General features: G+C 49.8%; 1 protein-coding gene across 5 annotated transcripts in view; it reads right to left on the bottom strand.

The window, feature by feature from the left end:
• The window catches only part of MED15 (mediator complex subunit 15), a 71,594-nt gene that overhangs the window by 33,283 nt on the left and 18,064 nt on the right, over positions 1-20,247 (bottom strand). For 2 of the 5 annotated variants that reach the window (XM_043964636.1, XM_043964671.1), the window contains exons 2-6: positions 16,489-16,576; positions 13,353-13,404; positions 9,341-9,370; positions 7,915-8,127; positions 4,633-4,886 (exon numbers count right to left, since the gene is read on the bottom strand). In XM_043964636.1, the coding sequence (XP_043820571.1) occupies positions 4,633-4,886; positions 7,915-8,127; positions 9,341-9,370; positions 13,353-13,404; positions 16,489-16,576 (637 nt within the window). The remainder of the gene's footprint in view (positions 1-4,632; positions 4,887-7,914; positions 8,128-9,340; positions 9,371-13,352; positions 13,405-16,488; positions 16,577-20,247) is intronic. The other 3 variants (XM_043964652.1, XM_043964644.1, XM_043964662.1) reach the window with 3 other exon arrangements.

Raw genomic sequence — 20,247 nt, 5'->3', positions numbered from 1 at the left:
AAAGGGCAGTTAAGTGACTTTCCCAGAGTCACACAGCTCATGACAGTCCGAGGCTGGACTTGAACTCGGGTGTCTGATGCCAGGTCCAGGACTCCCTCCACTACACTGGTCTCTCGTTTTCACAGCCTCCTGAGCTGTTCCTAACACATGACAGACCCCCGCCTCTAGCACCAGGGACGCCGCCCAGGTGATTCCTACACGAGATCCCTTCCCCCAAAACTACCTGGCATTTGTCTTGTGCATTGTAATAGATGCTTCTATGTGTTTGCATGTGTGTATGCGTGTCTGTCTCTGTCCGTGTGTGTGTGCTCGTGTCTCTGGGTGTCTGTGTGTGCCTATAGGCACACACACACGATAGGCACGCACACACACACGCCCACCTGAGCACAGGCTGCTCCTTCCCATGGAAGGAAAGCTTTTGTTGGTGTCACGTGACCAGCACAAGGCCTGTCTGTGGGGCCCTGTCTAAGCCGTCCTGTCTTGGCCTGTGACGCCCTAAGACGTCTGTAACCGGGGAACAAAGTCACGGCCCCGTCCCCAATGATACCCGTCACTTGCTGGAGTTCAGGGCAGGCAGTGATTGCTGCTGAGAAGCACCACGAGAGAATTAGAGGGGATCGAATGCAGATATACCTGGAGCCTGACCCGGCAAGCCCAAGCCCTGGGTTCGAAGCCCCTCTCTGTAAGCTGCTAGCAGAGGAACCCCAGGCTAGTCACTCAACCTGCAGGTCTCAGACCCCAAGGTCCCCTCTCATTCTAACCTTTGGTCCCTTCCAAAAGATCCCTCCCCAGCACATGGACTCCAACACCTCTGGCTACAGACTCGCACCCACTGAGCAGCCCACCTGACTTACTAGATCACAACACCTGTGTGTCTGTTGAGTCCAAGCCTGCCCCCACACCCCGCTGACCTTGCTGGAGCCGAGATGGGCTGCCCTGGCTCTCTCTCTCCCCCTACCAGGCACCACGGCCATGCCCCTTTTCTAGAACCTTCCAGTCCAGAAACTTCCTTTTCCTGCCTGTGACATCAGAGGGAAGAGGCCAATCGGAGGTGCAGGGTGGGACTCACTCCCCGACACCGTGGCCATTTCTTGCAAGAGCTGCCCACGGCACCTCGAGGCTGCCCACCCCAGTTCCCAGGGTCTGGACAGTGCCCTTCCAAGGAAGGCGCAGACCCTCCCAGAGGGGCAAGTCACCTCCGGAACACCCGAGGCTGAGACTCCCCCTGAGACTCCAGTGCGGCCAGGGTCTCCCTTTGGCCTCTGCGATCCCTGGCTCGGTCAGCCCCCTTCTCAGGCTGGGATCTTCCCTAAATAGCCAGCGCCATCCCAGAGAAGACCCTCCAGTCAGGCCTCAGGCTCTGGAGGCAAGGACCCTCAAGGACCTCAGTTTCCTCACCTAGACTCCCAGGGTCCATCTTCCTAGGATCTCACCCCGAGATCCCAGCCAGGCGAGACTGGACGCCATAATCGGCCTCAGCCTAGATCTCACCAGCACCCACCAAAGAAGTGACACCCAGATGCCTGTGCCAACTTCACAGATGAGGAGGGTCTAGCTCAGCTCTGCTCTCATGGGAGGAGGGGTCAGCTTCATCCTGTGTGGCCCGAGGGGCTGAGAAAGCCAGGGCTGCTCCACCCCTCGTCTATGGGAGCTTCGTCAGAGCTTGCTGACCAACTGACTAGTGAGTACAAGCGGAAGAACAATGAGCAGGGCCCAGGGTCTCCCTTCTTCATGCCAGCAGCTCAGCTGACGGCCGGTAGTTAAAGGGCCGGCCTGGAGTCAGGGAGGCCCCAGTTAAAATCCAGCCTCAGGCACTTCCTAGCTGTGTCACCCTGCGCATGCCCCTGTCTGTCTCAGTTTCCTGAACTGTAAAATGGGAATCCTCATACTTCTGAGAGCTGTGTAAAGTGCTTAGCACAGTGCCTGACACATAGTAGGCACATCACCAGTGAGACACTAATGTGACAGTAACGTGTTACTGCAACATCTCTGGCCCAGATGCTCAGGGGATGTTTACTCTCCCCCTCCCAGCTCAAAAAGCCCCATACCCTTCCTCCAATTAGAAATCAGATAACCTAATTACACATCCTCTTGTAACCTCAAAAATCTGTTGTCCCCTATATTCGTGGTCCAGCGAAAGCTGAAGAGACCTGGTCCCGATCTGCGATGCGACTGACTGGCATTGCTCACTAAGTCAATGTGTTCTGAAGCAAGCCAGCCAGGAGTACAACATAATTAAGTACACCGCTAGGCCAGAAACCCCAGGGTGTGGTTAGTTTTCATTTCTAAGTATAAATGAAATACAGAGAAACATGAGAATAGTAATAGTATTCAAACCCTAAGTTGTAATTAGTGAAATTTTACTATCTGGGGAAATTTCAAGTTTTGGTTATAGGAGCATTTGTCTGAATTGTCATGAGGCCAACAGTGAAAATGGCATGTGCTGCAATCTGAGAGCTGCTACAGGTGGATGTCTGTCCTTGGGAAAAGTTGAGGGGATGACCTTAGTGTGGCCTAAGGTAGGAGCCTCTTGACTCAGTTTCCCCATGTGCTATCTTCTTTCTGAAGAGAACATCTTCCCACTGGTTAATCCTAAACCTGGCTTTGAGTACCCTGTGACACATGATTAGCTGTCAGATATGAATCAGATAGAACTAGGGGAGCTTCTCCCTGCTATGGCCCATGTCAGGTCGGTTTGTACCCTTAAGGGGACACGTCTGGACATTGCTATATGTCCCTTCTTTTCCTTTCACAGAATATTTCTATAATCAGGGTAAGTGAGCAGAAGTTTTGTAAGTATAATCCTACATCTACTAATAGATTGACAAGCCTCAGGCAAAGGTCATGTATAGAACAACTCTGATTTATAATACAATGAAAATATGAAAAATGTGTAAGACAAAGATGCAATGTAAACGTTTTCTAATGAAATGGAATAATAAATTTTGAGAAAGCAACAGGATTTGACTGTTTTCTCTAAGAACTACCTACATAACAACAACAGCAGCAAGAAAAAAGAGCTACCTGCATATGTATATCATTGACTTCCAAATGTATCTGGTAGAGAAGTTCAGACTTTAACTTATGTTTTAGTCATAAATTCTCAAAATTGGATTATGGATTTTACATATAAAATTACACTAAGAAAGTGAAATTATTTTCCCATTTCTAAAGTGCCTATATGATAATTTTAAAAGATAGAAGAGTTCATTTACAGTTAAGACACTCATGAATTTTTTTTTAAATTCCTTTATCAAGTGGGATTTAGGTAAAAATAAAAACAGCTAGTGATCTATAAAAACTTAAAATCTCTGCACTTTCAGATTAGGAGAACCCAATTTAAGAGACTGTACTAAATTATAGTAAGTATTATTTGTAGATTTTAGCAGAATTATCTAGGAGTCTCTACAAGTGATTTGGAACCAGAGAAGCAGAGCCCCCTTCGGAGCTGTCCTGAGAATGAGACCTAATCCAGAATGCTCCAAAGAAGTATGTCCAGGAAGCAGATGACTCCATGGGACATTGGGGCTCAGAAATGATGAAACAGACCTTGGGAGTGGGTTACTAGGATACAAGGAGATCTGACGTAACTTAATATTGATGATCATCCTTGCATTGCTTTGGCCTTTTGTTTCGTGGTATGTATGTTTGCTGAGCTTTCTATATCTTTTTTTTTTTTTTTTGAGCAGGGCAATGAGGGTTAAGTGACTTGCCCAAGGTCACACAGCTAGTAAGTGTCAAGTGTCTGAGGTCATATTTGAGCTCAGGTCCTCCTGAATCCAGGGCCAGTGCTTTATCCACTGCGCCCCCTAGCTGCCCCCCTGAGCTTTCTAGTTTACCTTAGCGACATGGAAATCCCCCCTCTAAAAACTGGTCCATTGTGAGTCCTCTAAGTAGTTTGAATTGTAGCCTTATTTATGTAATTCTGATAATTAAAAGCCTTATAAATCTGGTTTATAGATAAGTGATCCATGAGAAGAGGAAGCATGAATCGAAAGGGGAAATTTTCAATCAAAATGAATCAAAAGGGAAACCAGTCCCAATTTGTTGAACAACTGGCCTACGTTACTCAATAAATCGATCTTCTTGGCTATCAAATCTTTGTTCCTCAGCCATTTCAATCAACACCCAACAGTGCCTAGCTTTAGGCTAGAAGGCGCTTTATATGCTTGTTCCCTTCTTCCTTTTTAGTTCTAGCTCCAGGCTGTGATGGCATTCATCCCTCTCTTGGGCCCTCTGGAGCTTGGGTGCACAGTTGGCAAGGTTGGGGGGGTTGGGGGAGAAAGAGGGAAGGAATAGGTGATGGGGGGATGAGGGGAGCTAATCAACTTGTGGTAAATCACCTTGGCTGAACCACAAGTGTTTGGCCAATATGGAGAGGCTTCTCCTGGAGTTGGGAGTGGAGGGAACATGACAAACCAATTTCTGAAATTCCTTCCAGCCCTGAGAAACCAGGGTCAATGGCTATCATTCTGCTAACTTTGGGAGCGAGGAGGTAAAAATGAACTCCCCAGCTGGTCCTGCCCAATCAAGGTCTCAGGTGCTCTAGTAGTCTCAGTCAGAAGGCTCATCAGAGGGGGTGGGGGGCTCTACTCTCACATGTCCCCCTCCCTGACCAGCCTCCTCCCTTACCTGCTGCTGGCTCTGATGGTGGAATTTCAGCAGGTGCTGCTGCTGCTGCTGCACGGCCACCTGCAGCTGCTGCTGCTGCACAGCCACCTGGAACTGCTGCTGCTGCAGGGCACTCTGCTGGGCCTGGAACTGCTGCTGCTGCTGCTGCTGCTGCAGGGCCACCTGCTGCTGGGCCTGGAACTGCTGCTGCTGTTGCTGCTGCTGCTGCTGCTGCTGCTGTTGCTGCAGGGCCACCTGCTGCAGCTGGAGCTGGGCTGCAAAGACAGAGTCCATCTTGTCTGAAAAGCCTCACAGGCGTCGGCTCACCTTGGCACTGACCCCACGAAGCGATCTGCCGAGCTCTGCACGGCCTCTGGCGAGGAGTGCCAGGGCGATGGGGGCAGAGCCAGGCAGCGCCTCTTGGCAGAAAGGAAGGAGGTGCTGCTTATGGGCATGGCCGGCCATCACCATGATGGCCAGTCTGGGGGGTGGTTTTGCTCCACCAGGCACACTTATGGCAAGAACTGTGTTTTTCTTTTTTGTCATGGGAATAAGTGGGAAGGAGAGAAAATAAATTTTTGTTAATTAAAAAAATTTAAAAGACAAAACCCCAGGCTTTCACTCAGTCCTCCTGAGCCCTCCACATGGCCAGAAACACCAGGCATTCACAAGACACCCCAAAAGAATGGCTTCAGGAAACCGTGCCTCCACTGGCCCTGAGAGGTCCCAGCTGAAACCTCCAATCCTATCCAGGCCCTGGAGAGGAGAGCTAGGGAAGGACAGCGTGGTACAGGGGCAAGTCCCAGCCTGGCATCAGGACCAGACCTGAGGTTGATGCTTTACTTCTGAGCGCAAGTGGGGTGAGCACCGCGAGTGGTCACACAGCACTGCTCCCCACACAGCTGAAATGACAGAGCCCATCCAAAAACAACAGGGTAGAAAGAACCCCTTTGTCCCCATGAATCATGTCCAAGATCAAAGCCAATAGCTAGCTTCAGCCCAAAAAAAAGGGACAAAATCAGAGGGCTCTCCTCTTCTTCCACCCTCTGGCCCATGGCTTGAATTCTGTCCACCACGGAACACAGCCTTCCCCATGAAGAGTGCCGCAGTGAAGGGAGCGGAAAGCGGCTCAGCAGCAGGGCCCAGGAAGAGGAAGGCCTGAGCCAATGAGCTCAACAGGCTCTGAGGGGGCAAGGAAAGCAGAGGGTGGGACGGCTGAAAAGTTCCTCTTGTCCACGGTCAACACAGCTAGTCCATCTAAGGGAAGGGGCCCAGATGCTGCAGCCAAAGTGTGACTCTTTCCTGCCCTGCTTCAAGACCACCCCACCCCAAGCCCTCCTTGTCCACACTGGCCCGAGCTCCATCCTCCCAAGCACGATGCAGGGATGGCAGAGAGGTTCCCACAGGAAAGAAAAGATGCCAACCAGGAACCAGCAGTGGGGAGGGGGGCAGCCGCAGCCACAGCCACAGGGGCTGGGCTCCATCACCGACACTCCAGAAATGCCCCTTTGGGTTGGGACTTCCCCAGGGCTTACTGCCTTTGAACAAATGTTTGACAGTCATAGAAGTCTAAGCTAGAAACTAAAAGGCTGAAGAGCTGGTCCGATTCCATACCTACAGCCGGGGAATATGAGGTCTGGAAAGACCACAGGACCATAGAATTAGGTTTGGACAGGCCTGGATGGGCACTGAGGACAGTCTCCTCCTTTTACAGAAGGGGAAGTCAAGGCACGGAAGGGGCTAAAGGCTTTTCAAGGGTCCCACAGCTAGCTTCTTCACTATTACTACACCCCCTCTTAGGTGAATTGTTCAAAGTTGGGGATACTAAGTGAGGGACAGGATTTGAAGCTACTTAAACAGCCTTGATGGAGTCCCATCTTGTGCTAGGCAGGACGGAAGGATGCCAAGATAGAACAGGACTGTGCTCTAAGAAATACTGTATGTGATGGATACAGGAAAGCCTGGGAAGACCTACATAAACTGATGAAGAACCAAGAAGACAATCGATAGACTGACTTCAACTATGGAAACAGAATTCCCACAAAATAAACCGAATGGAATGTTGAAAAATGATAAAGAATAAGCTTGGTTCCAAAGAAAAGATCCCTCCTCTTCCTCTGGAGGTACATTGGAAACATTGCATAGAATGTCAGAGGTTTTTGCTTTTCTCAATTTGTTGTTCAAAAACAATTTTTCTTAATTTTATTTTTTATAAAACATTCTTTATTATTTAGGGTGACTCTCTGGGAGAGGAGAGAACAGGGATACAAGGGAAATCTAGAAGATGTAATAAAAGTTTGATACCAATAAAAACAGCTTTGAATTATTTAAAACTCATCCCAAATGACCAATTTACAATCAATACATATGCTAATTATCTATTATTTTCATTTACCCCATTAAGGTAACACTTTGCTGTTGGAGTTTAGAGCTGATACCTACAAAAATCACCTTTCTTCAACTATGAAAATCGACAAGACCTTTTTCTCTCTATGCTTTCTTTCTCTCTCCCTCCATCCCTCCTTCCCCCACCTCTTTTAAGTGAAGGAGCCTCGGTCCTGATCCAATCCCACATCACCGCCCCTTTCATTAGCTCAGCTACCATCTCCCTCCCGCAGGGCTGGCATGGGGCAGATCCTCATAGGACTCTGCACCCTCGACCTTCACTCCAATCCCTCTACACCAGCACTTTTTCTGGAAATGCCTGTGTCTATTTATTGCTTGGGGACCTACAACCTGCAGCTTCATCTCAACTTTGGACAGGAAAGGGGGGGCGGGGCGGAGAACCAGTAGAAACAATGGAGATCAAATAAGCTGTTCCTCAGTGGGGACTGTCCCCAGTGACCAGCAGAATGGCTGTAACTACTGGGGCGGGGGAGGGCAGGCACTTGCAGACGCCTCAGAAATGCTTGTCGACTGAATGATGGCCAGAGAAGGTGCTGCACCCCCAGGATAGCCATGGAACAGGGTCAAGCACAGCCAGCAACAGGAAGGTGGAAGGGTGTTAATGTCCAAGGGCTAAAACCATTTGAAATGGAAGAACGGCGCCTCAGGCCCAAGCTTGGACGCCCTCTGACAACATCCCAACACAGTTCTAGGGTCATTCTGGGTTGGGGGATCCCGGCAAGGTCTTGCTGCTTTATCCCCTCTTCACCACAAAGGTACACCAAGGGAAGCAACATCCAGCTGGGACTGTCAGAGCTTTGTGATCCCTGGCACAGGGGACGAGAGACAAGGTCACATGCTCAGGGACAACATCAACACCAGGGAATTCCCAACAAGCAGCTAAGGTGCAGTACTTACTCGGCTGAGTGGTGGCAGAAACAACAGACATACCATGAGGGGGCATTGCTGAGGTGCCAGGTGGTGGCTGTCCTGAGAGGGTCATTGGCTGGCCCGCTCCTCCGAGCCCACTTATCCCGCCCAGTGATTGGCCTGGGCCCCGAGAAGCCATCCCCATTCCAGTCGCTCCAGCTGGAGGTCCACCTGTGAGGTTCTGTAGGGCATTCATGGGATCTGTGGGGGGATGGGGGAAGGTGCTCAAAAGGTAAGGCTCAGGCTGGCTACCCTGCCCTGCCCAGAAGGGGCAACAGTCCCCACTCCCCTCAGGCTTTTTTTTTTTTGGTCCAGATCTGTGATTTCATTCATTTAGGGAACTGGTGTCAAAAATGCCCTCCGCTGATGGGATATGCAAAATCCCTCTAACTTAAGAGTGAGGGAGCACTGCCAAGTCTGGGGTCACACAGCCAGTGGACCTCCAGAGGGCCTTGACTGCTGTTGTCACGCTGCTCTACCTAAAATGAGTCGTTCTCCCCTTCCCCTCCCCCCCAATGCCCCGAGGATAACCTGAGCAGATCCCAAGTTCTTGGCACTGAACAGGATTGAGCAAAAAGAAATTCTTCCCCAGAGTTAAAGCCGTGAAGTTAGCAGCGAGCCCTTAACTCAAACATCCCACCCACACTGCTCCTCACTGAGCTTCAGGGAGCTCGGGTTAAGCAAGAGCCCACTCTGAAGCAGGAGCTGCAAGGATGCCAGGCAGAAAGCCGCCACCAGTCCCACCAAACAAGGGGACCTTTACGTCCACCTGGCCGAAAGGCTGCCAAGAAGAGTTCCCTCCTTATGAAGCCAAGCTGAGCAGGGCTCTGTGGGCGCTTTCTGAACCAGAGGCCACCCCCTTCTTCTGAAGGGTGGAGAAAACTAAGAGAGAGACTGGAGATGCCAGAGGGGCCTCTGGGCAGTGGAGAAGATGCTTGGGTTCGGCCCCCCCAAGACGGACTGGAAAATAACAAAACTCTCTCTTTGAATGGGTTGTAATCCAGAAAGCTCCCAATTGGGTCAGTCCTAGTCCTAAGGACTGGCTGCAGAGAGGGACAAGGAAGACCTGAGTAAGAGAGGCAGGGGAAGCCGGCCCAGCAGAGAGAAGACAAGCGTCCTAACACCAGCCTGGAAGTCACTGTCTCATTTCTTCTCGTGGGGTGTTGCTTTCTTTTTTTTTTTTTTTTTTTTGCTAAGACAAGTGGAATGTCTTGGGATGAGAAGGGAGCTCTCAATACTCTAAGCAATTAAATGAATGCCTTTAGTGGCCAGAAGCAGGTGACCTCGAGGGTCTGCCCTAACTGAAAAGCCCATCCCCAAAGCCCCCCTCCCTCGCTCCCTCCCGCCCTCTCTCCCCAGCTCTAAGTGACTGATCATTGTTGTGAGGGGTGGGGGGAAGGAGGGAGGTTCTTACCGCTAACAGAGGCCTGAGATTTCTTGTTATCTATTAAAGAAAAAAACAACACAAAGAAAAACCCTCAGCAGCGCGTAGTTCAAGAACATATCGCATCCTAGCCTGGAGGCACCTCGACCTGCAATCCGCCTGGGCTCTCAGAGGGTCACGTAAGCAATGAACTGGGGCTCCCGAAGAGGGGTGGCCCAGCATCTGGCCTAGGACCCTGCAGGCACTGATGCCCCTTGATGCGCCGGGATGACTTTGGAGGGCAGCAAGTCCAGCCCTTACAGAGACCGGGCACTCCCCAAGGAGCACACACCATTCTCCAGAAGCAAGAGACTGCCTCAAGAAGACAATGCTTATGGGGACAGTGACACAGGCTCACAAATCGGTGTCCGCAGGAGGCCGAGAAGTGCTGGGGCTTTGGTGGATAACTCCTTCTAATCAAGGTCAGCCCCTGGGGCCTTCCTGGGCTGCCCCAGACCTGGGAGGCAGAGAATCTCGGATTCTGGACCTGCAAGGGACACAGCTCAGACAGTCAGAAGAGGGATAAGCCTTTTCCCAGAGAGCTCTAAGAAGGACCTTGGAAGGTGACACAAGTATCAGCCACATCTTACACAGCTCACCAAACAGATGGGATCGCCAGATCCAATCACCTCATTTTACAAACAGCGACCTAAGACAAGAAAGGCTGAGAGGCAATGGGGGGCAGTGGGAAGAGCACTGAATGGCCTTGGTTAGGTCACTTAGCCTGTCTCAAGGCTTCTGCCATCTCAGTTTCCTCATCACCCAGATTCATCCGATCTGGGCACTACATCAGTAGACCCAAGGTCACCTAAGGAGCTAATGACGAGAGCGTGAGCCATCACTGAGGTGGCCCTACTGAAAAGCTCTGCTGGGGCAGAAGCCACCCAGTAACTTCTGACACCCTGCTTCCCATCCCCCCCTCCACCCCCACCAATCAGTCCAAGGGAGCAGAAGACAACAAAAATATTTGCCACGAGCTTCCAAGAAAACTCATCCTTTTAGGAAGTTGGACAAAAGCCTGGCATTCTGGGGAGGGATGCACTAGGAGCGCTTGGTGAAGGAAGCAGAGCTGTTCGACTGGTAAAAGGGAAGCCTCTGGAGGGACAAGCAGGTGGTCATCAAGAACTCCAAGGACTGCCGTGTGTGAGAGGGCTCAGTCCTGCTCTGTTTGGCCAACGGAGGCTGGGTGTTAGGGGACAGCTGGAGGTGAAACGGGACAGGATCATGGGAAGCCTCCGGCCTAGTGCGGGTGGCCCAGATGACTCAGAATCTCTTCTCACCCCCGGGCCTGTGGTGAGTCACGGGATCAGAGGCCCGCAGAGAAAGAGGTCATACAGAGATATCCATTACAACCTAGAGAAAACCTATTTTCCCCTAATCTCAGGGTCCCTTCCAAAGACTGGCTTCCCGTGACTAGGCCATCCAAGCCCATCCAACAAACGTTTGTTAACAAGGCACTACAACAGCTCCTGGGGGCATAAAGACAACTCTTCTAGGGGGAGGGCCGACATTCTCCTCAAGGGTCGCAGTGTGTCCACAGGTAGACTTATACACAATGACATGACAACACTCCCAGCTAGGCTGGAAGGATCTAAAAGAGCTTGTCCAAAGGTGAAGAGGAAGGATGTTGGAGGCCTGGGAAATGGGTTCTCGCAAAGCACCATGGTGGCCCACCGAGTAGGTCAGATGGGTGGGTAATGATGAGGCAAGAACCAAGGAGTGTGGGCTTCTAGATGCTAAATTCAGGAGTTCATCGTTTGTTGTATTCATTCCTTGAGGCAGCAGGGAGTCAAGAGGTCTTTAGAAGCAGGGGAGTGATGGGGTCAGTTGTGACCTAACATCACAAGCCAGTGCCCAAGGTCTCACCACCAGGCAGTGGCAGAGCCAGTACTTAAATGATCAAATCCCTAAAAACAAGGCTCAACAAAGTCCTTCTAGGTGAAAGAGAGATGATTCTCCAGTCTCACTTCAGAATAGCAGAGGAAGGAAAAACCAGATGAAATTCAACCGACTGCCCCCAAAAGGCGGGGTTAGCTGTGGGAGGGAGCTGAGGTTGACAGTGACCTAGTTCCTTGTTCCCCCAGTTACCAAGACTAACACGCCCAGAAGTAGATAGACTCTGGCTGTGCATGTGGCCATGGAGACACAACCTACAGAACAGCCTGGTGACCATCCCAAAAGAGTGACCCAGCACTGTGAATGGAAATTCAGCCCAGATGGGTGACAAAGAGTCTCTGAGATGAGATGGAAGGCACCTGGAGACAGAATCCAGTCCAGCCCCTGTTTTCTAACTAAAGAGAACCCAAGAGGGGAAGCACCTCACTCTAGGTTGCACAAGTTGTCCTTCTGCTGAATTGACCAATGGCTAGCCCAGACCAAAAAGAACCAAGGGAAAATGAAAAAGAAACAGATGAAGGTTCACCATAATGTAGCCAGTGTTTTTCTGGTATTCTGGTGACTCCTCATAACAGTAGCACTGAACCAAAGAATACGAGCTTTTCTAAGTTGAAAGATACTTAAGAAATGCCCTGGTTTAACCTCCTCTTTCGTGAGAGATGAAGAACTTGAACCTAGTGCCTAGTACAAAGCAGGAGCTTAATAAACGTTTATTGATTGACTGAAAGACTGAAACACAAAAAAGAGAAGTGATTTACTCAAGGTCCCACAGAAAGTCTAAGGTAAAGCTGGGCCTAGAACCCAGGGCCTCCGATCTGCCAAACTGGTTCCTTTCCTCTATACTACGATGGGAGAAAGAACGAATCAGAAAACACTCACTTAAGTTGGAAACCTTCTGTCTAAGTAATAACCAGGTTCAAGCCTATCAGGTGCCAGGTCAGACAAGACTGGACGCACCCTTGCCCTCCTACACAGTAGCGTGGCTGTAGCCTGTAAGAGAGGGACTCCCCAGGCTTCTTGGAATAGTGGGAGATCAATGAGGTGAAACACTGCATGTCACTTGGTCAGTCTGAGCTTCACTGAACTTCCTCCCCCTTTTATTATAAGGGATGGGATTGGGGGCCGTGAGGGAGGGAACAGAGGGTTACAATGAGAAATGCTGCTGATTTAAAGAACAAAAGATGTCGTGTTTCTCAAAATGTCAATCTCAAGCCTCAGAGGTCTGGGGAAGACAAGATTCGGCTCTAGAAGAGCAGTGAGACAAGCAGAGTGAGTCTTAGGAACTCCACGACGTACACCAAATGGATCCGAGAAAGAGGAAGAGGGCTCATGGGTCCCAAACTATCTGTAGCAGCTCTTTTCAAAGTAGCCCCAAACTAAGGGGGTGCCACCAAATGGCTAAGCAAATGAGAGCATGTGAAATGGTGCAGGTAAGGAACAAGAGGGACAGTCTCAGAGGGCGCTGGGATGGGAGGCCCCACGAACCACTAAGGTGCAAATTCCAACTGCTACAACCCCCCCCAAGTCCTGCTGCCAGAGGTGGAGCTGGTTTTGTACTTGTCCTTGTTTACAGTTCAGTGCCGAGGCAGTGGCAGTGGGGGTGGGGGGAAGAGAAGTCAAAATAAGGGAACTACAGAGGAAAGAAGGCCGTGCATTTGCATTTCAAAGTTCCTCTGACAGTGAGGCAGCTCCTGAGACATCCAAGCGGGTCTGAGCTGAAGAGGGCTCTGAGACCAAGAGTGGCATGGCTAGGAAATGATGGTCAAGTCAGGAGAGACAAAGAGCAAGGTGAGACAACGTCCAGAGCAAATCGGTGGAGTCTGAACCAGTCATATGACCTGCAGGATTCTGGAAGGTGGAAGCATCACAGGGTCCTGTAAGCTCTCTGAGGGCAGGGGCTGTCTTTGTGTCTCCAGGACCTAGCAACATGTCCTGAATAAAGGACGGGGCCTCCTAGGCAGGAACAGAACTACTCCTGCCCCCTGCAGTAGTCAGGACGTCTCCGGAGCAGATGCCCCTCAAGCTCCGCCCCACCCCACCCTACTCCTTCCCAGGGAGCCTTCCCAATGGCTCCAGAAAGCCAAGAAATACAAAAGCTGTTACTTACGAATGTCTCGGAAATGGATAATGAGCCTGGCCACAAGGGAAAGATATTCGTCCTAAAATTAAAAAACAGGAAGCAGTTTAATCCCAAGCGAAGAAGACAGGCATGTTGTGACTCACCATTTCCCTTCCCTCACCAGAAGGGAGCCCTTCTTCCTGTCGGCCAGCTGAGCCACACACTGAGAGAAGGCAGGGGCTGGAGCACACCCGCTGCCACGGGACCCTTTCGTCGAGAAAAAGTCATCGGTGTCTAAGACAGCAGGCTAAAAATGGGCCGAGAGGAAAAGAGGGGGCCGGGACAAAGGGACGCAGAACTTCGGCTAAACCTACCGCCCATTTTCTTCAGGTCTGACCGTCACAACTGGGTGAGCCCTCAGCACACAGGACGTGCAGAGCTCGGGCTGGGAGGACCTCGGAAGGTCAGAGGTAGATGGACCAATCTTCTCATTCTAAAGAGGGGGGGAGAGCAACCCGGCATCTGGAGTCAGAGGCCCTCAGCTCCAATCAGAGCTCAGCTCCGGGGGAAGCAGATTAAGCTTCCTTGTCACTTTCTCAATCTAAAAACCCTTTGCAGATTTGCTGCCTTGGGTTAAGAACAAAAGAACTTTTAAAATGGAGTTTGTACTGAAGGGACCAGAGGAAACCAGGCCTGGGACAAAAGGAGCTCAGGCTGGTCCCCCGGGCCCATTTTCCTACTTGGAGGGAACAGCTTTTCTTAGCCACTCAGAAAGATTATAATCTTGCTACTGATCCCAGAGAGGAGACCCTTTCAATCCCATGGAAAAAAATGAGGAGTTCTAGTTGAAGACAGTTTTATTCTTGGAAAGCTAACCCAAAAAACTGAACTTTAACCTATTATGACCCTTTTCCCTACTCAAGCCTCCTAATAAACTACCTCAGGATAGAGTTCAAGGAGCAGGGAGGGAAAGAGGTTGCCAGGGCAGTTTGGACATCTAGACGTTTCTCTAAGTTAGAAACTCCAGGACTTAGTAACACTAAATAAACAAAAATCATTTGTGATAGACCCTTACCTAAAACCCCGAGTTCAGACTGTACACACACACACTTCTCCCTTCTCTCTCCCCAGCCTCCTTTTCCTTAGCTTTGGGCTGAATGGCTACTGGAAATGAGGTCAGAATCTGAGAGCACTGGAGAGTGTGTGGTTCAGCATCACCCTGGGCTCAGGGGTTCCTGCTGATCATAAGCCATCTGACCTGCCTGGCTAGAGTGGCACAGCTATAGCCTCCCAGAAAACTGCCCTAAGGGGCAGGAATGCTCAAAGAAGGAAGGAACTGCCTCAGGGGCTCCCCCTGGGGAGTGGGTCTTGTTAAGAATACTCTAGGGGGCAGCTAGGTGGCACAGTGGATAAAGCACCGCCCTGGATTCAGGAGTACCTGAGTTCAAATTCGGCCTCAAATACTTGACACTTACTAGCTGTGTGACCTTGGGCAAGTCACTTAACCCTTACTGCCCACCCAAAAAACCAAACAAAGAATACTCTAGAAGGGACTCCCAGCTTTGGTACCTCTGGGACCTTGGGCCAGTCATTCCCCCTCTATGGGCCTCAGGTTCTAGCACTGCCAACAAAATAAGAGTACAGAAAAGAGAAGAGAGAATGAATCCCCACACACTTCCCACCCCCCTCTTCATTAGAGAGGGTAAACTATAGATGGGGCAGAGGGATCCAGGGGCTCACTCTGCTACTTGACTGGAGTTTGGACAGGGTCTCAAAGGAAGACCCAGAAATGGCGGATGTAAAAACACAGGCCATCAGTAGCCCTTAAAGCACAAGCCCCAGGGCTCGCCCTGACGGCCGCTAAGGTTCCTTTGAGCTCCGTGTCTAGAATCCATCCCAGGATCCCGGGCTTGTCCATCAGAAGGCACCTCTGTCTCTCTGGGCACTGGGGGCTCAGAAGAGCCTCATCTGCTTCCCTGTCCTCTGGGGTCTCTCTCTTCTGCAAGAGAGATGCCCAACTGACGATGTCTCCAGGTACAGCTCACGGAACACGGGCATCAAAGGCTGGTTCCCATTCTTCTCTGGCTGAGTCAGTGGTGCCAGGAGCATTCTGGCCCTTTTACAGACCAGAAAACTAAGCTCCACTGAAGTGAGGACTTGCCCTCAATCCCAGCGAAACCCATGTCCCCAGATCCTTTCTACCTGCTGCCATGTGACGGCCAATAATGCATGATATACTGAGAGAAGAAGCAGGCAGCATGAGGCCCGCAGCAGCCACAAGATGGCCAGAGCCAACCTGGGGTCTCCTAGCATTCCCGCGCCATCTGAAAGGACAGGGTTGCCCAGCCCATCACTTCCTGTCTTACACGGAGGCAGGAGTGCCCTCGGCCTTGCACCTACCCAATACTTCAGCTCCTCACCCCCTTAGCCCAACGTCACTGGTCTGCAAATGCCACTCCCAACAACAACACCGTGACCCTGGCCTCTGGAAACCTCACCTTCTCACAAAGTGACCCAGAAGAGAAGGTCCCCTACAACAGCCCCTGAAATAATCTGCATAAAAGCACTCTGAAAACAGTCCCACGTAACTGAAAGTGCCAGGATTATTCTTCTTGCTGTTATAGAAATGAGCCTCTAAAAACATTTCATTTTCACAAAGATACAGACAAGCTAAAAAGGGTCGTGTAAGGGGCTCTGGGGTCAGTCAGAAGGTGAGGGGTCCTGTCCTAGCTCAACCACTTAACAGCTCCATGACCCTAGGGGGCAAGTCCCTCCCTTTCTCTGGGCCTCTGACCCCTCACCTTCCCCCCCCATCCCCCCTCCCCCACCTTTTTCCTTTGGTGAGGCAATTGGGGTTAAGTGACTTGCCGAGGGTCACACCACTAGTAAGTGTCAAGTGTCTGAGGCCGGATTTGAACTCAGGTCCTCCTGACTCCAGGGCCGGTGCTCTCTCCACTGCACCACCTAGCTGTCCCCACACACACACCTTTAAAGGAGGGAAAATAGTTCTTGTATTCCCTCCCTGGCAGGGTCATTGTGAAGAAGCACACTTTCATTCAGCTGAGGTCAGGGGTCAGGGAACCTGGCACACCCCACCCACCAGCCTCCCAGCATCAAGGCCCTTCTCTCCCCAACCAAACCCACGTTCCAAGTCATCGTTTACAACAGGCCTGCGGTGCCTTACCCGGGTTTTGGCCTTCAGGAACACGTGGCTCTCCATGTCCTTGCTAGATTTGCTATGGGCAACTCCGGCTTTCCTCATTGCTTCTTCACTGTAACACAAAAGGCAGAAAAGACATTACCCAGAGCATCACCTGCTCCTGCTCCCAAGCTCCCCAGGGAGGCAGTGAGGCTTGGGTCAGAAAGAGGAAGAGACCTGGTCCCCTTCCCTGCATCCAAGGGGAGGGAAAGAGTCAGGACGTGTCATGGCGAGGCAGCCAGTGGATTGGGGGGGGGGGGCGGGTTCCCCATATGGGGTGGCAGGGTCAACATGCCCACCAGAGGGACACACAAGCCAACCACAGAAATCAGGCAGCCACAAATATTTATTCACTGTCCGCCATGGAGAGATTAGGGCATCAGATGCTTAGAAAGGATCTTAAAACATTCTGGGAAAGTAGGAGAGAGTATGTACAGTAAGAGTAGAAGAATAACCAACAGCCCATGCTCAATAGCTTCAACCCCAATATATTGGAAAGATACTACCCCCACCCAATTGCCTCACTAAAAAAAAAAATCCCACATATTGGAGTAAGAATTCACTGGTAGACAAAAACTGTTGGGAAAAGGGGAAAGTAATCTAGTAGGAACTAGGCATAGACCCAACATATCACAGTCTTTACCAAAATAATTTCAAAATGGGTACATGACTTATCGACTTAAGGAGTGGTATTATAAGCAAATTAGTGGAGTATGAAAGAAATTACTTATGATTATGGATAGAGGAAAAGTTCACGACCAAACAAGAAAGAGAAGGTTCACGAGAGGTAAAATGTCTAATTTTGATTACATAAAACTTTTTTGCACAAACAAAACCAATGCAACTAAAATTAGAAGAAAAACAGGAAACTGAAGGGAGGAATCTTTGCAGGAAGTTTTCTGACCATGGTTTCATTTCAAAAATATTTAGGGAGTGGCAGCTAGGTGGCACAGTGGATAAAGCACCAGCCCTGGATTTAGGAGGACCTGAGTTCAAATTTGGCCTCAGACACATGACACTTATTAGCTGTGTGACCCTGGGCAAGTCACTTAACCCTCATTGCCCCACCCCCCAAAAAATATCTAGGGAATTTATAAGAATAAGCCATCCTCCAATTGATAAATGATCAAAGGATATGAACAGGTCATTTTCAGAGAAAAAAATTCAAAATATCAATAGCCATGTGGAAAAAAATGCTCTAAATCATAAATAATCAGAGAAATGCACAATAAATTCAAGGTACCATCCAACACCGATCTGATTCACTAAGATGATAAAAGCTACTAGGTCTATACCCCAAAGGGGGAGGGGTGGGCAGAGCCAAGATGGCAGAAGAAGCCAGGAAATTGCCTGAACTCTCCCAAGTTTCCCTCAAAAACAACATTAAATTAAGCCTCTAAACGGATTCTGGAGCTACAGAACCTATAAAAAGACAGACACAATCTTCCAACTTAAGATAATTTAGAAGACTTCAGAAAAGGTTGGTCTCACTTGGGTGAAAGGGGAGCACATCGCAGCACAGCACAATGTGTAGGGGGGGTCTGGGCAAGTTAGCAGGAGGCTCTTGGCCACAGCAAAGATCAGCAGCTAAGGTCCCTTGGTCCTGGCTCAGAAAGCTGGTGATGAGGTAGGGCAGTGGTGAGACCCACCAGCCCTGTGTGAGAGGGCAAAATGCCAGCTAGAGAAGCACCCCCAGGACAGGCGGGACTAGGCCAAGCCATCCCTGCACAGGGAGCAAGCCCAGGGCAGTGAGGAATCCACAAGCCACAGAGGCCTCAGAGCAGAAAGTCAAGCCACCAGACCCCTATCTACTAACACGCACAAGAAGCTTGCAACAGTGGCCCTTGTGCCCCAGGAGCAGACCTCAACTTTATAAGTCAAAAAATAGGCTACAACATGAGTAAGAAACAGCAAAGGGACCTCACCATTAACAGCTTCTATGGTGACAGGGAAGACCAAAATACAAACTCAGATGAGGATAATACTGTCAAAATACCGACATGTGAAGCCTCAAGGGAGATGAATTGGTCTCAAAACCAAAAAGCCTTCTTAGAAGAGCTCAAAAAGGATTTAAAAAATCAAATGAGGGGCAGCTAGGTGGTGCAATGGATAGAGCACCGGCCCTGGATTCAGGAGGACCTGAGTTCAAATCCAGCCTCAGACACTTGACACTTAACTAGCTATGTGACCCCGGGCAAGTCACTTAACCCTCATTGCCCTGTTTAAAAAAAAAAAATTAGAATTGGGCAGATGGAAGCTAATGACTCCATGAGACACCAAGAACCAGTCAAACAGAATCAAAAGAATGAAAAAATAAAAGAAAATGTGAAATATCTCATCAGAAAGACAACAGACCTGAAAAACAGATCCAGGAGAAATAATTTAAGAATTATTGGGGGGGGGGGTGTGGCAGCTAGGTGGCACAGTGGATAAAGCACCAGCTCTGGATTCAGGAGAACCTGAGTTCAAATCCAGCCTCAGACACTTGACACTTCCCAGCTGTGTGACCCTGGGCAAGTCACTTAACCCTCATTGCCTCCCCCCAAAAGAAGAAGAATTATTGGACTACTCGAAAGCCATGATCAAAAAAAAGAGTCTAGATACCATATACCCCAAAGTGATTAAAGAACAAGGAAAAGAAACTAGATATGCAAAAATATTTTATAATGGTTCTTTTTGTGGTGGCCAAGAATTGGGAACCAAGCAATGGCTGAACAAGCTGTGGTATGTGATTGTGATGGAATACTACTGTGCTATAAGAAATGAAAAACAGGATGGTTTCAGGAAAAACCTGGGAAGGCTTGCATAAACAGTGAAGCAAGCAGAACCAGGAGAAAAAACTGATACAGAAACAGCAACACTAAAGATAATCAACCATGAAAGACTCTGACCAACCACAACAATGACTAACCACAGTTCCAAAGGATTCATGGTGAAACATGTTACCCGCCTCCACAAAGGCAGAGAATAGATTCAGACTGAAGGGCACTTTCGTGCTAACCCTGACTGTCCTGACTGGGTCTGTTACAAACGGATGCTACATGATGGTAACCTAGATCAGATTGTTTACTGGCCTCAGGAGGGGGAGCGAAGAGAGGATGGTTGAAAAACTTGGAACTCAGAAAGTATCTTTACATGTAATTGAGAAAAATCAAAATAAAGAAATAGATTTAAAACAACAAAAACCACCAACAAATGGATGTTACACAACCTCACCGAAGCCCTCGCCATGCACGGTGATCCTACCCTACCTCCCCCTCTCCACAGTGGCACTTCCCAACCTTTTCTCCTTAAATCTCCCAGGGCTCCCTCTCTTTCTAGCCCCTCAGCAGAGAACCTTGAGAACCTCATAGTTTGCAGATAAAATTACAGCCATTTGCCGTGAGCTCCTCTTCTCCACCCCCCCCCTCCTCCTCTATCACTCAGGTACCTTCTGCTCCTCTCCTCCTTCACCCCTGTCTCACAGGATGAAGGGGCCTCCCTCCTTACCCAGGCTGATCCCTGTCCTCGTTACAGTGACCCAATTCCACCCCATCTCTTCCAACAGACCAGCCCCCTCCCTTCGTCATCCCCATTTTCGCTTATTTTCTTATTTATTTAGGGGGGTGGGGGGGTGTGTTAAGTGACTTGCCCAGGGTCACACAGCTAGTAAGTGTCAAGTGTCTGAGGCCGGATTTGAACCCAGGTACTCCTGACTCCAGGGCCGGTGCTCTATCCACTGTGCCCCCTAGCTGCCCCCCATTT

Source organism: Dromiciops gliroides, chromosome 1 (assembly GCF_019393635.1).
Source record: "Dromiciops gliroides isolate mDroGli1 chromosome 1, mDroGli1.pri, whole genome shotgun sequence".
NCBI lineage: Eukaryota > Metazoa > Chordata > Mammalia > Microbiotheria > Microbiotheriidae > Dromiciops > Dromiciops gliroides.
The sequence above is the reverse complement of the archived record's forward strand: the minus strand, read 5'-3'. Positions and strand labels throughout refer to the sequence as shown.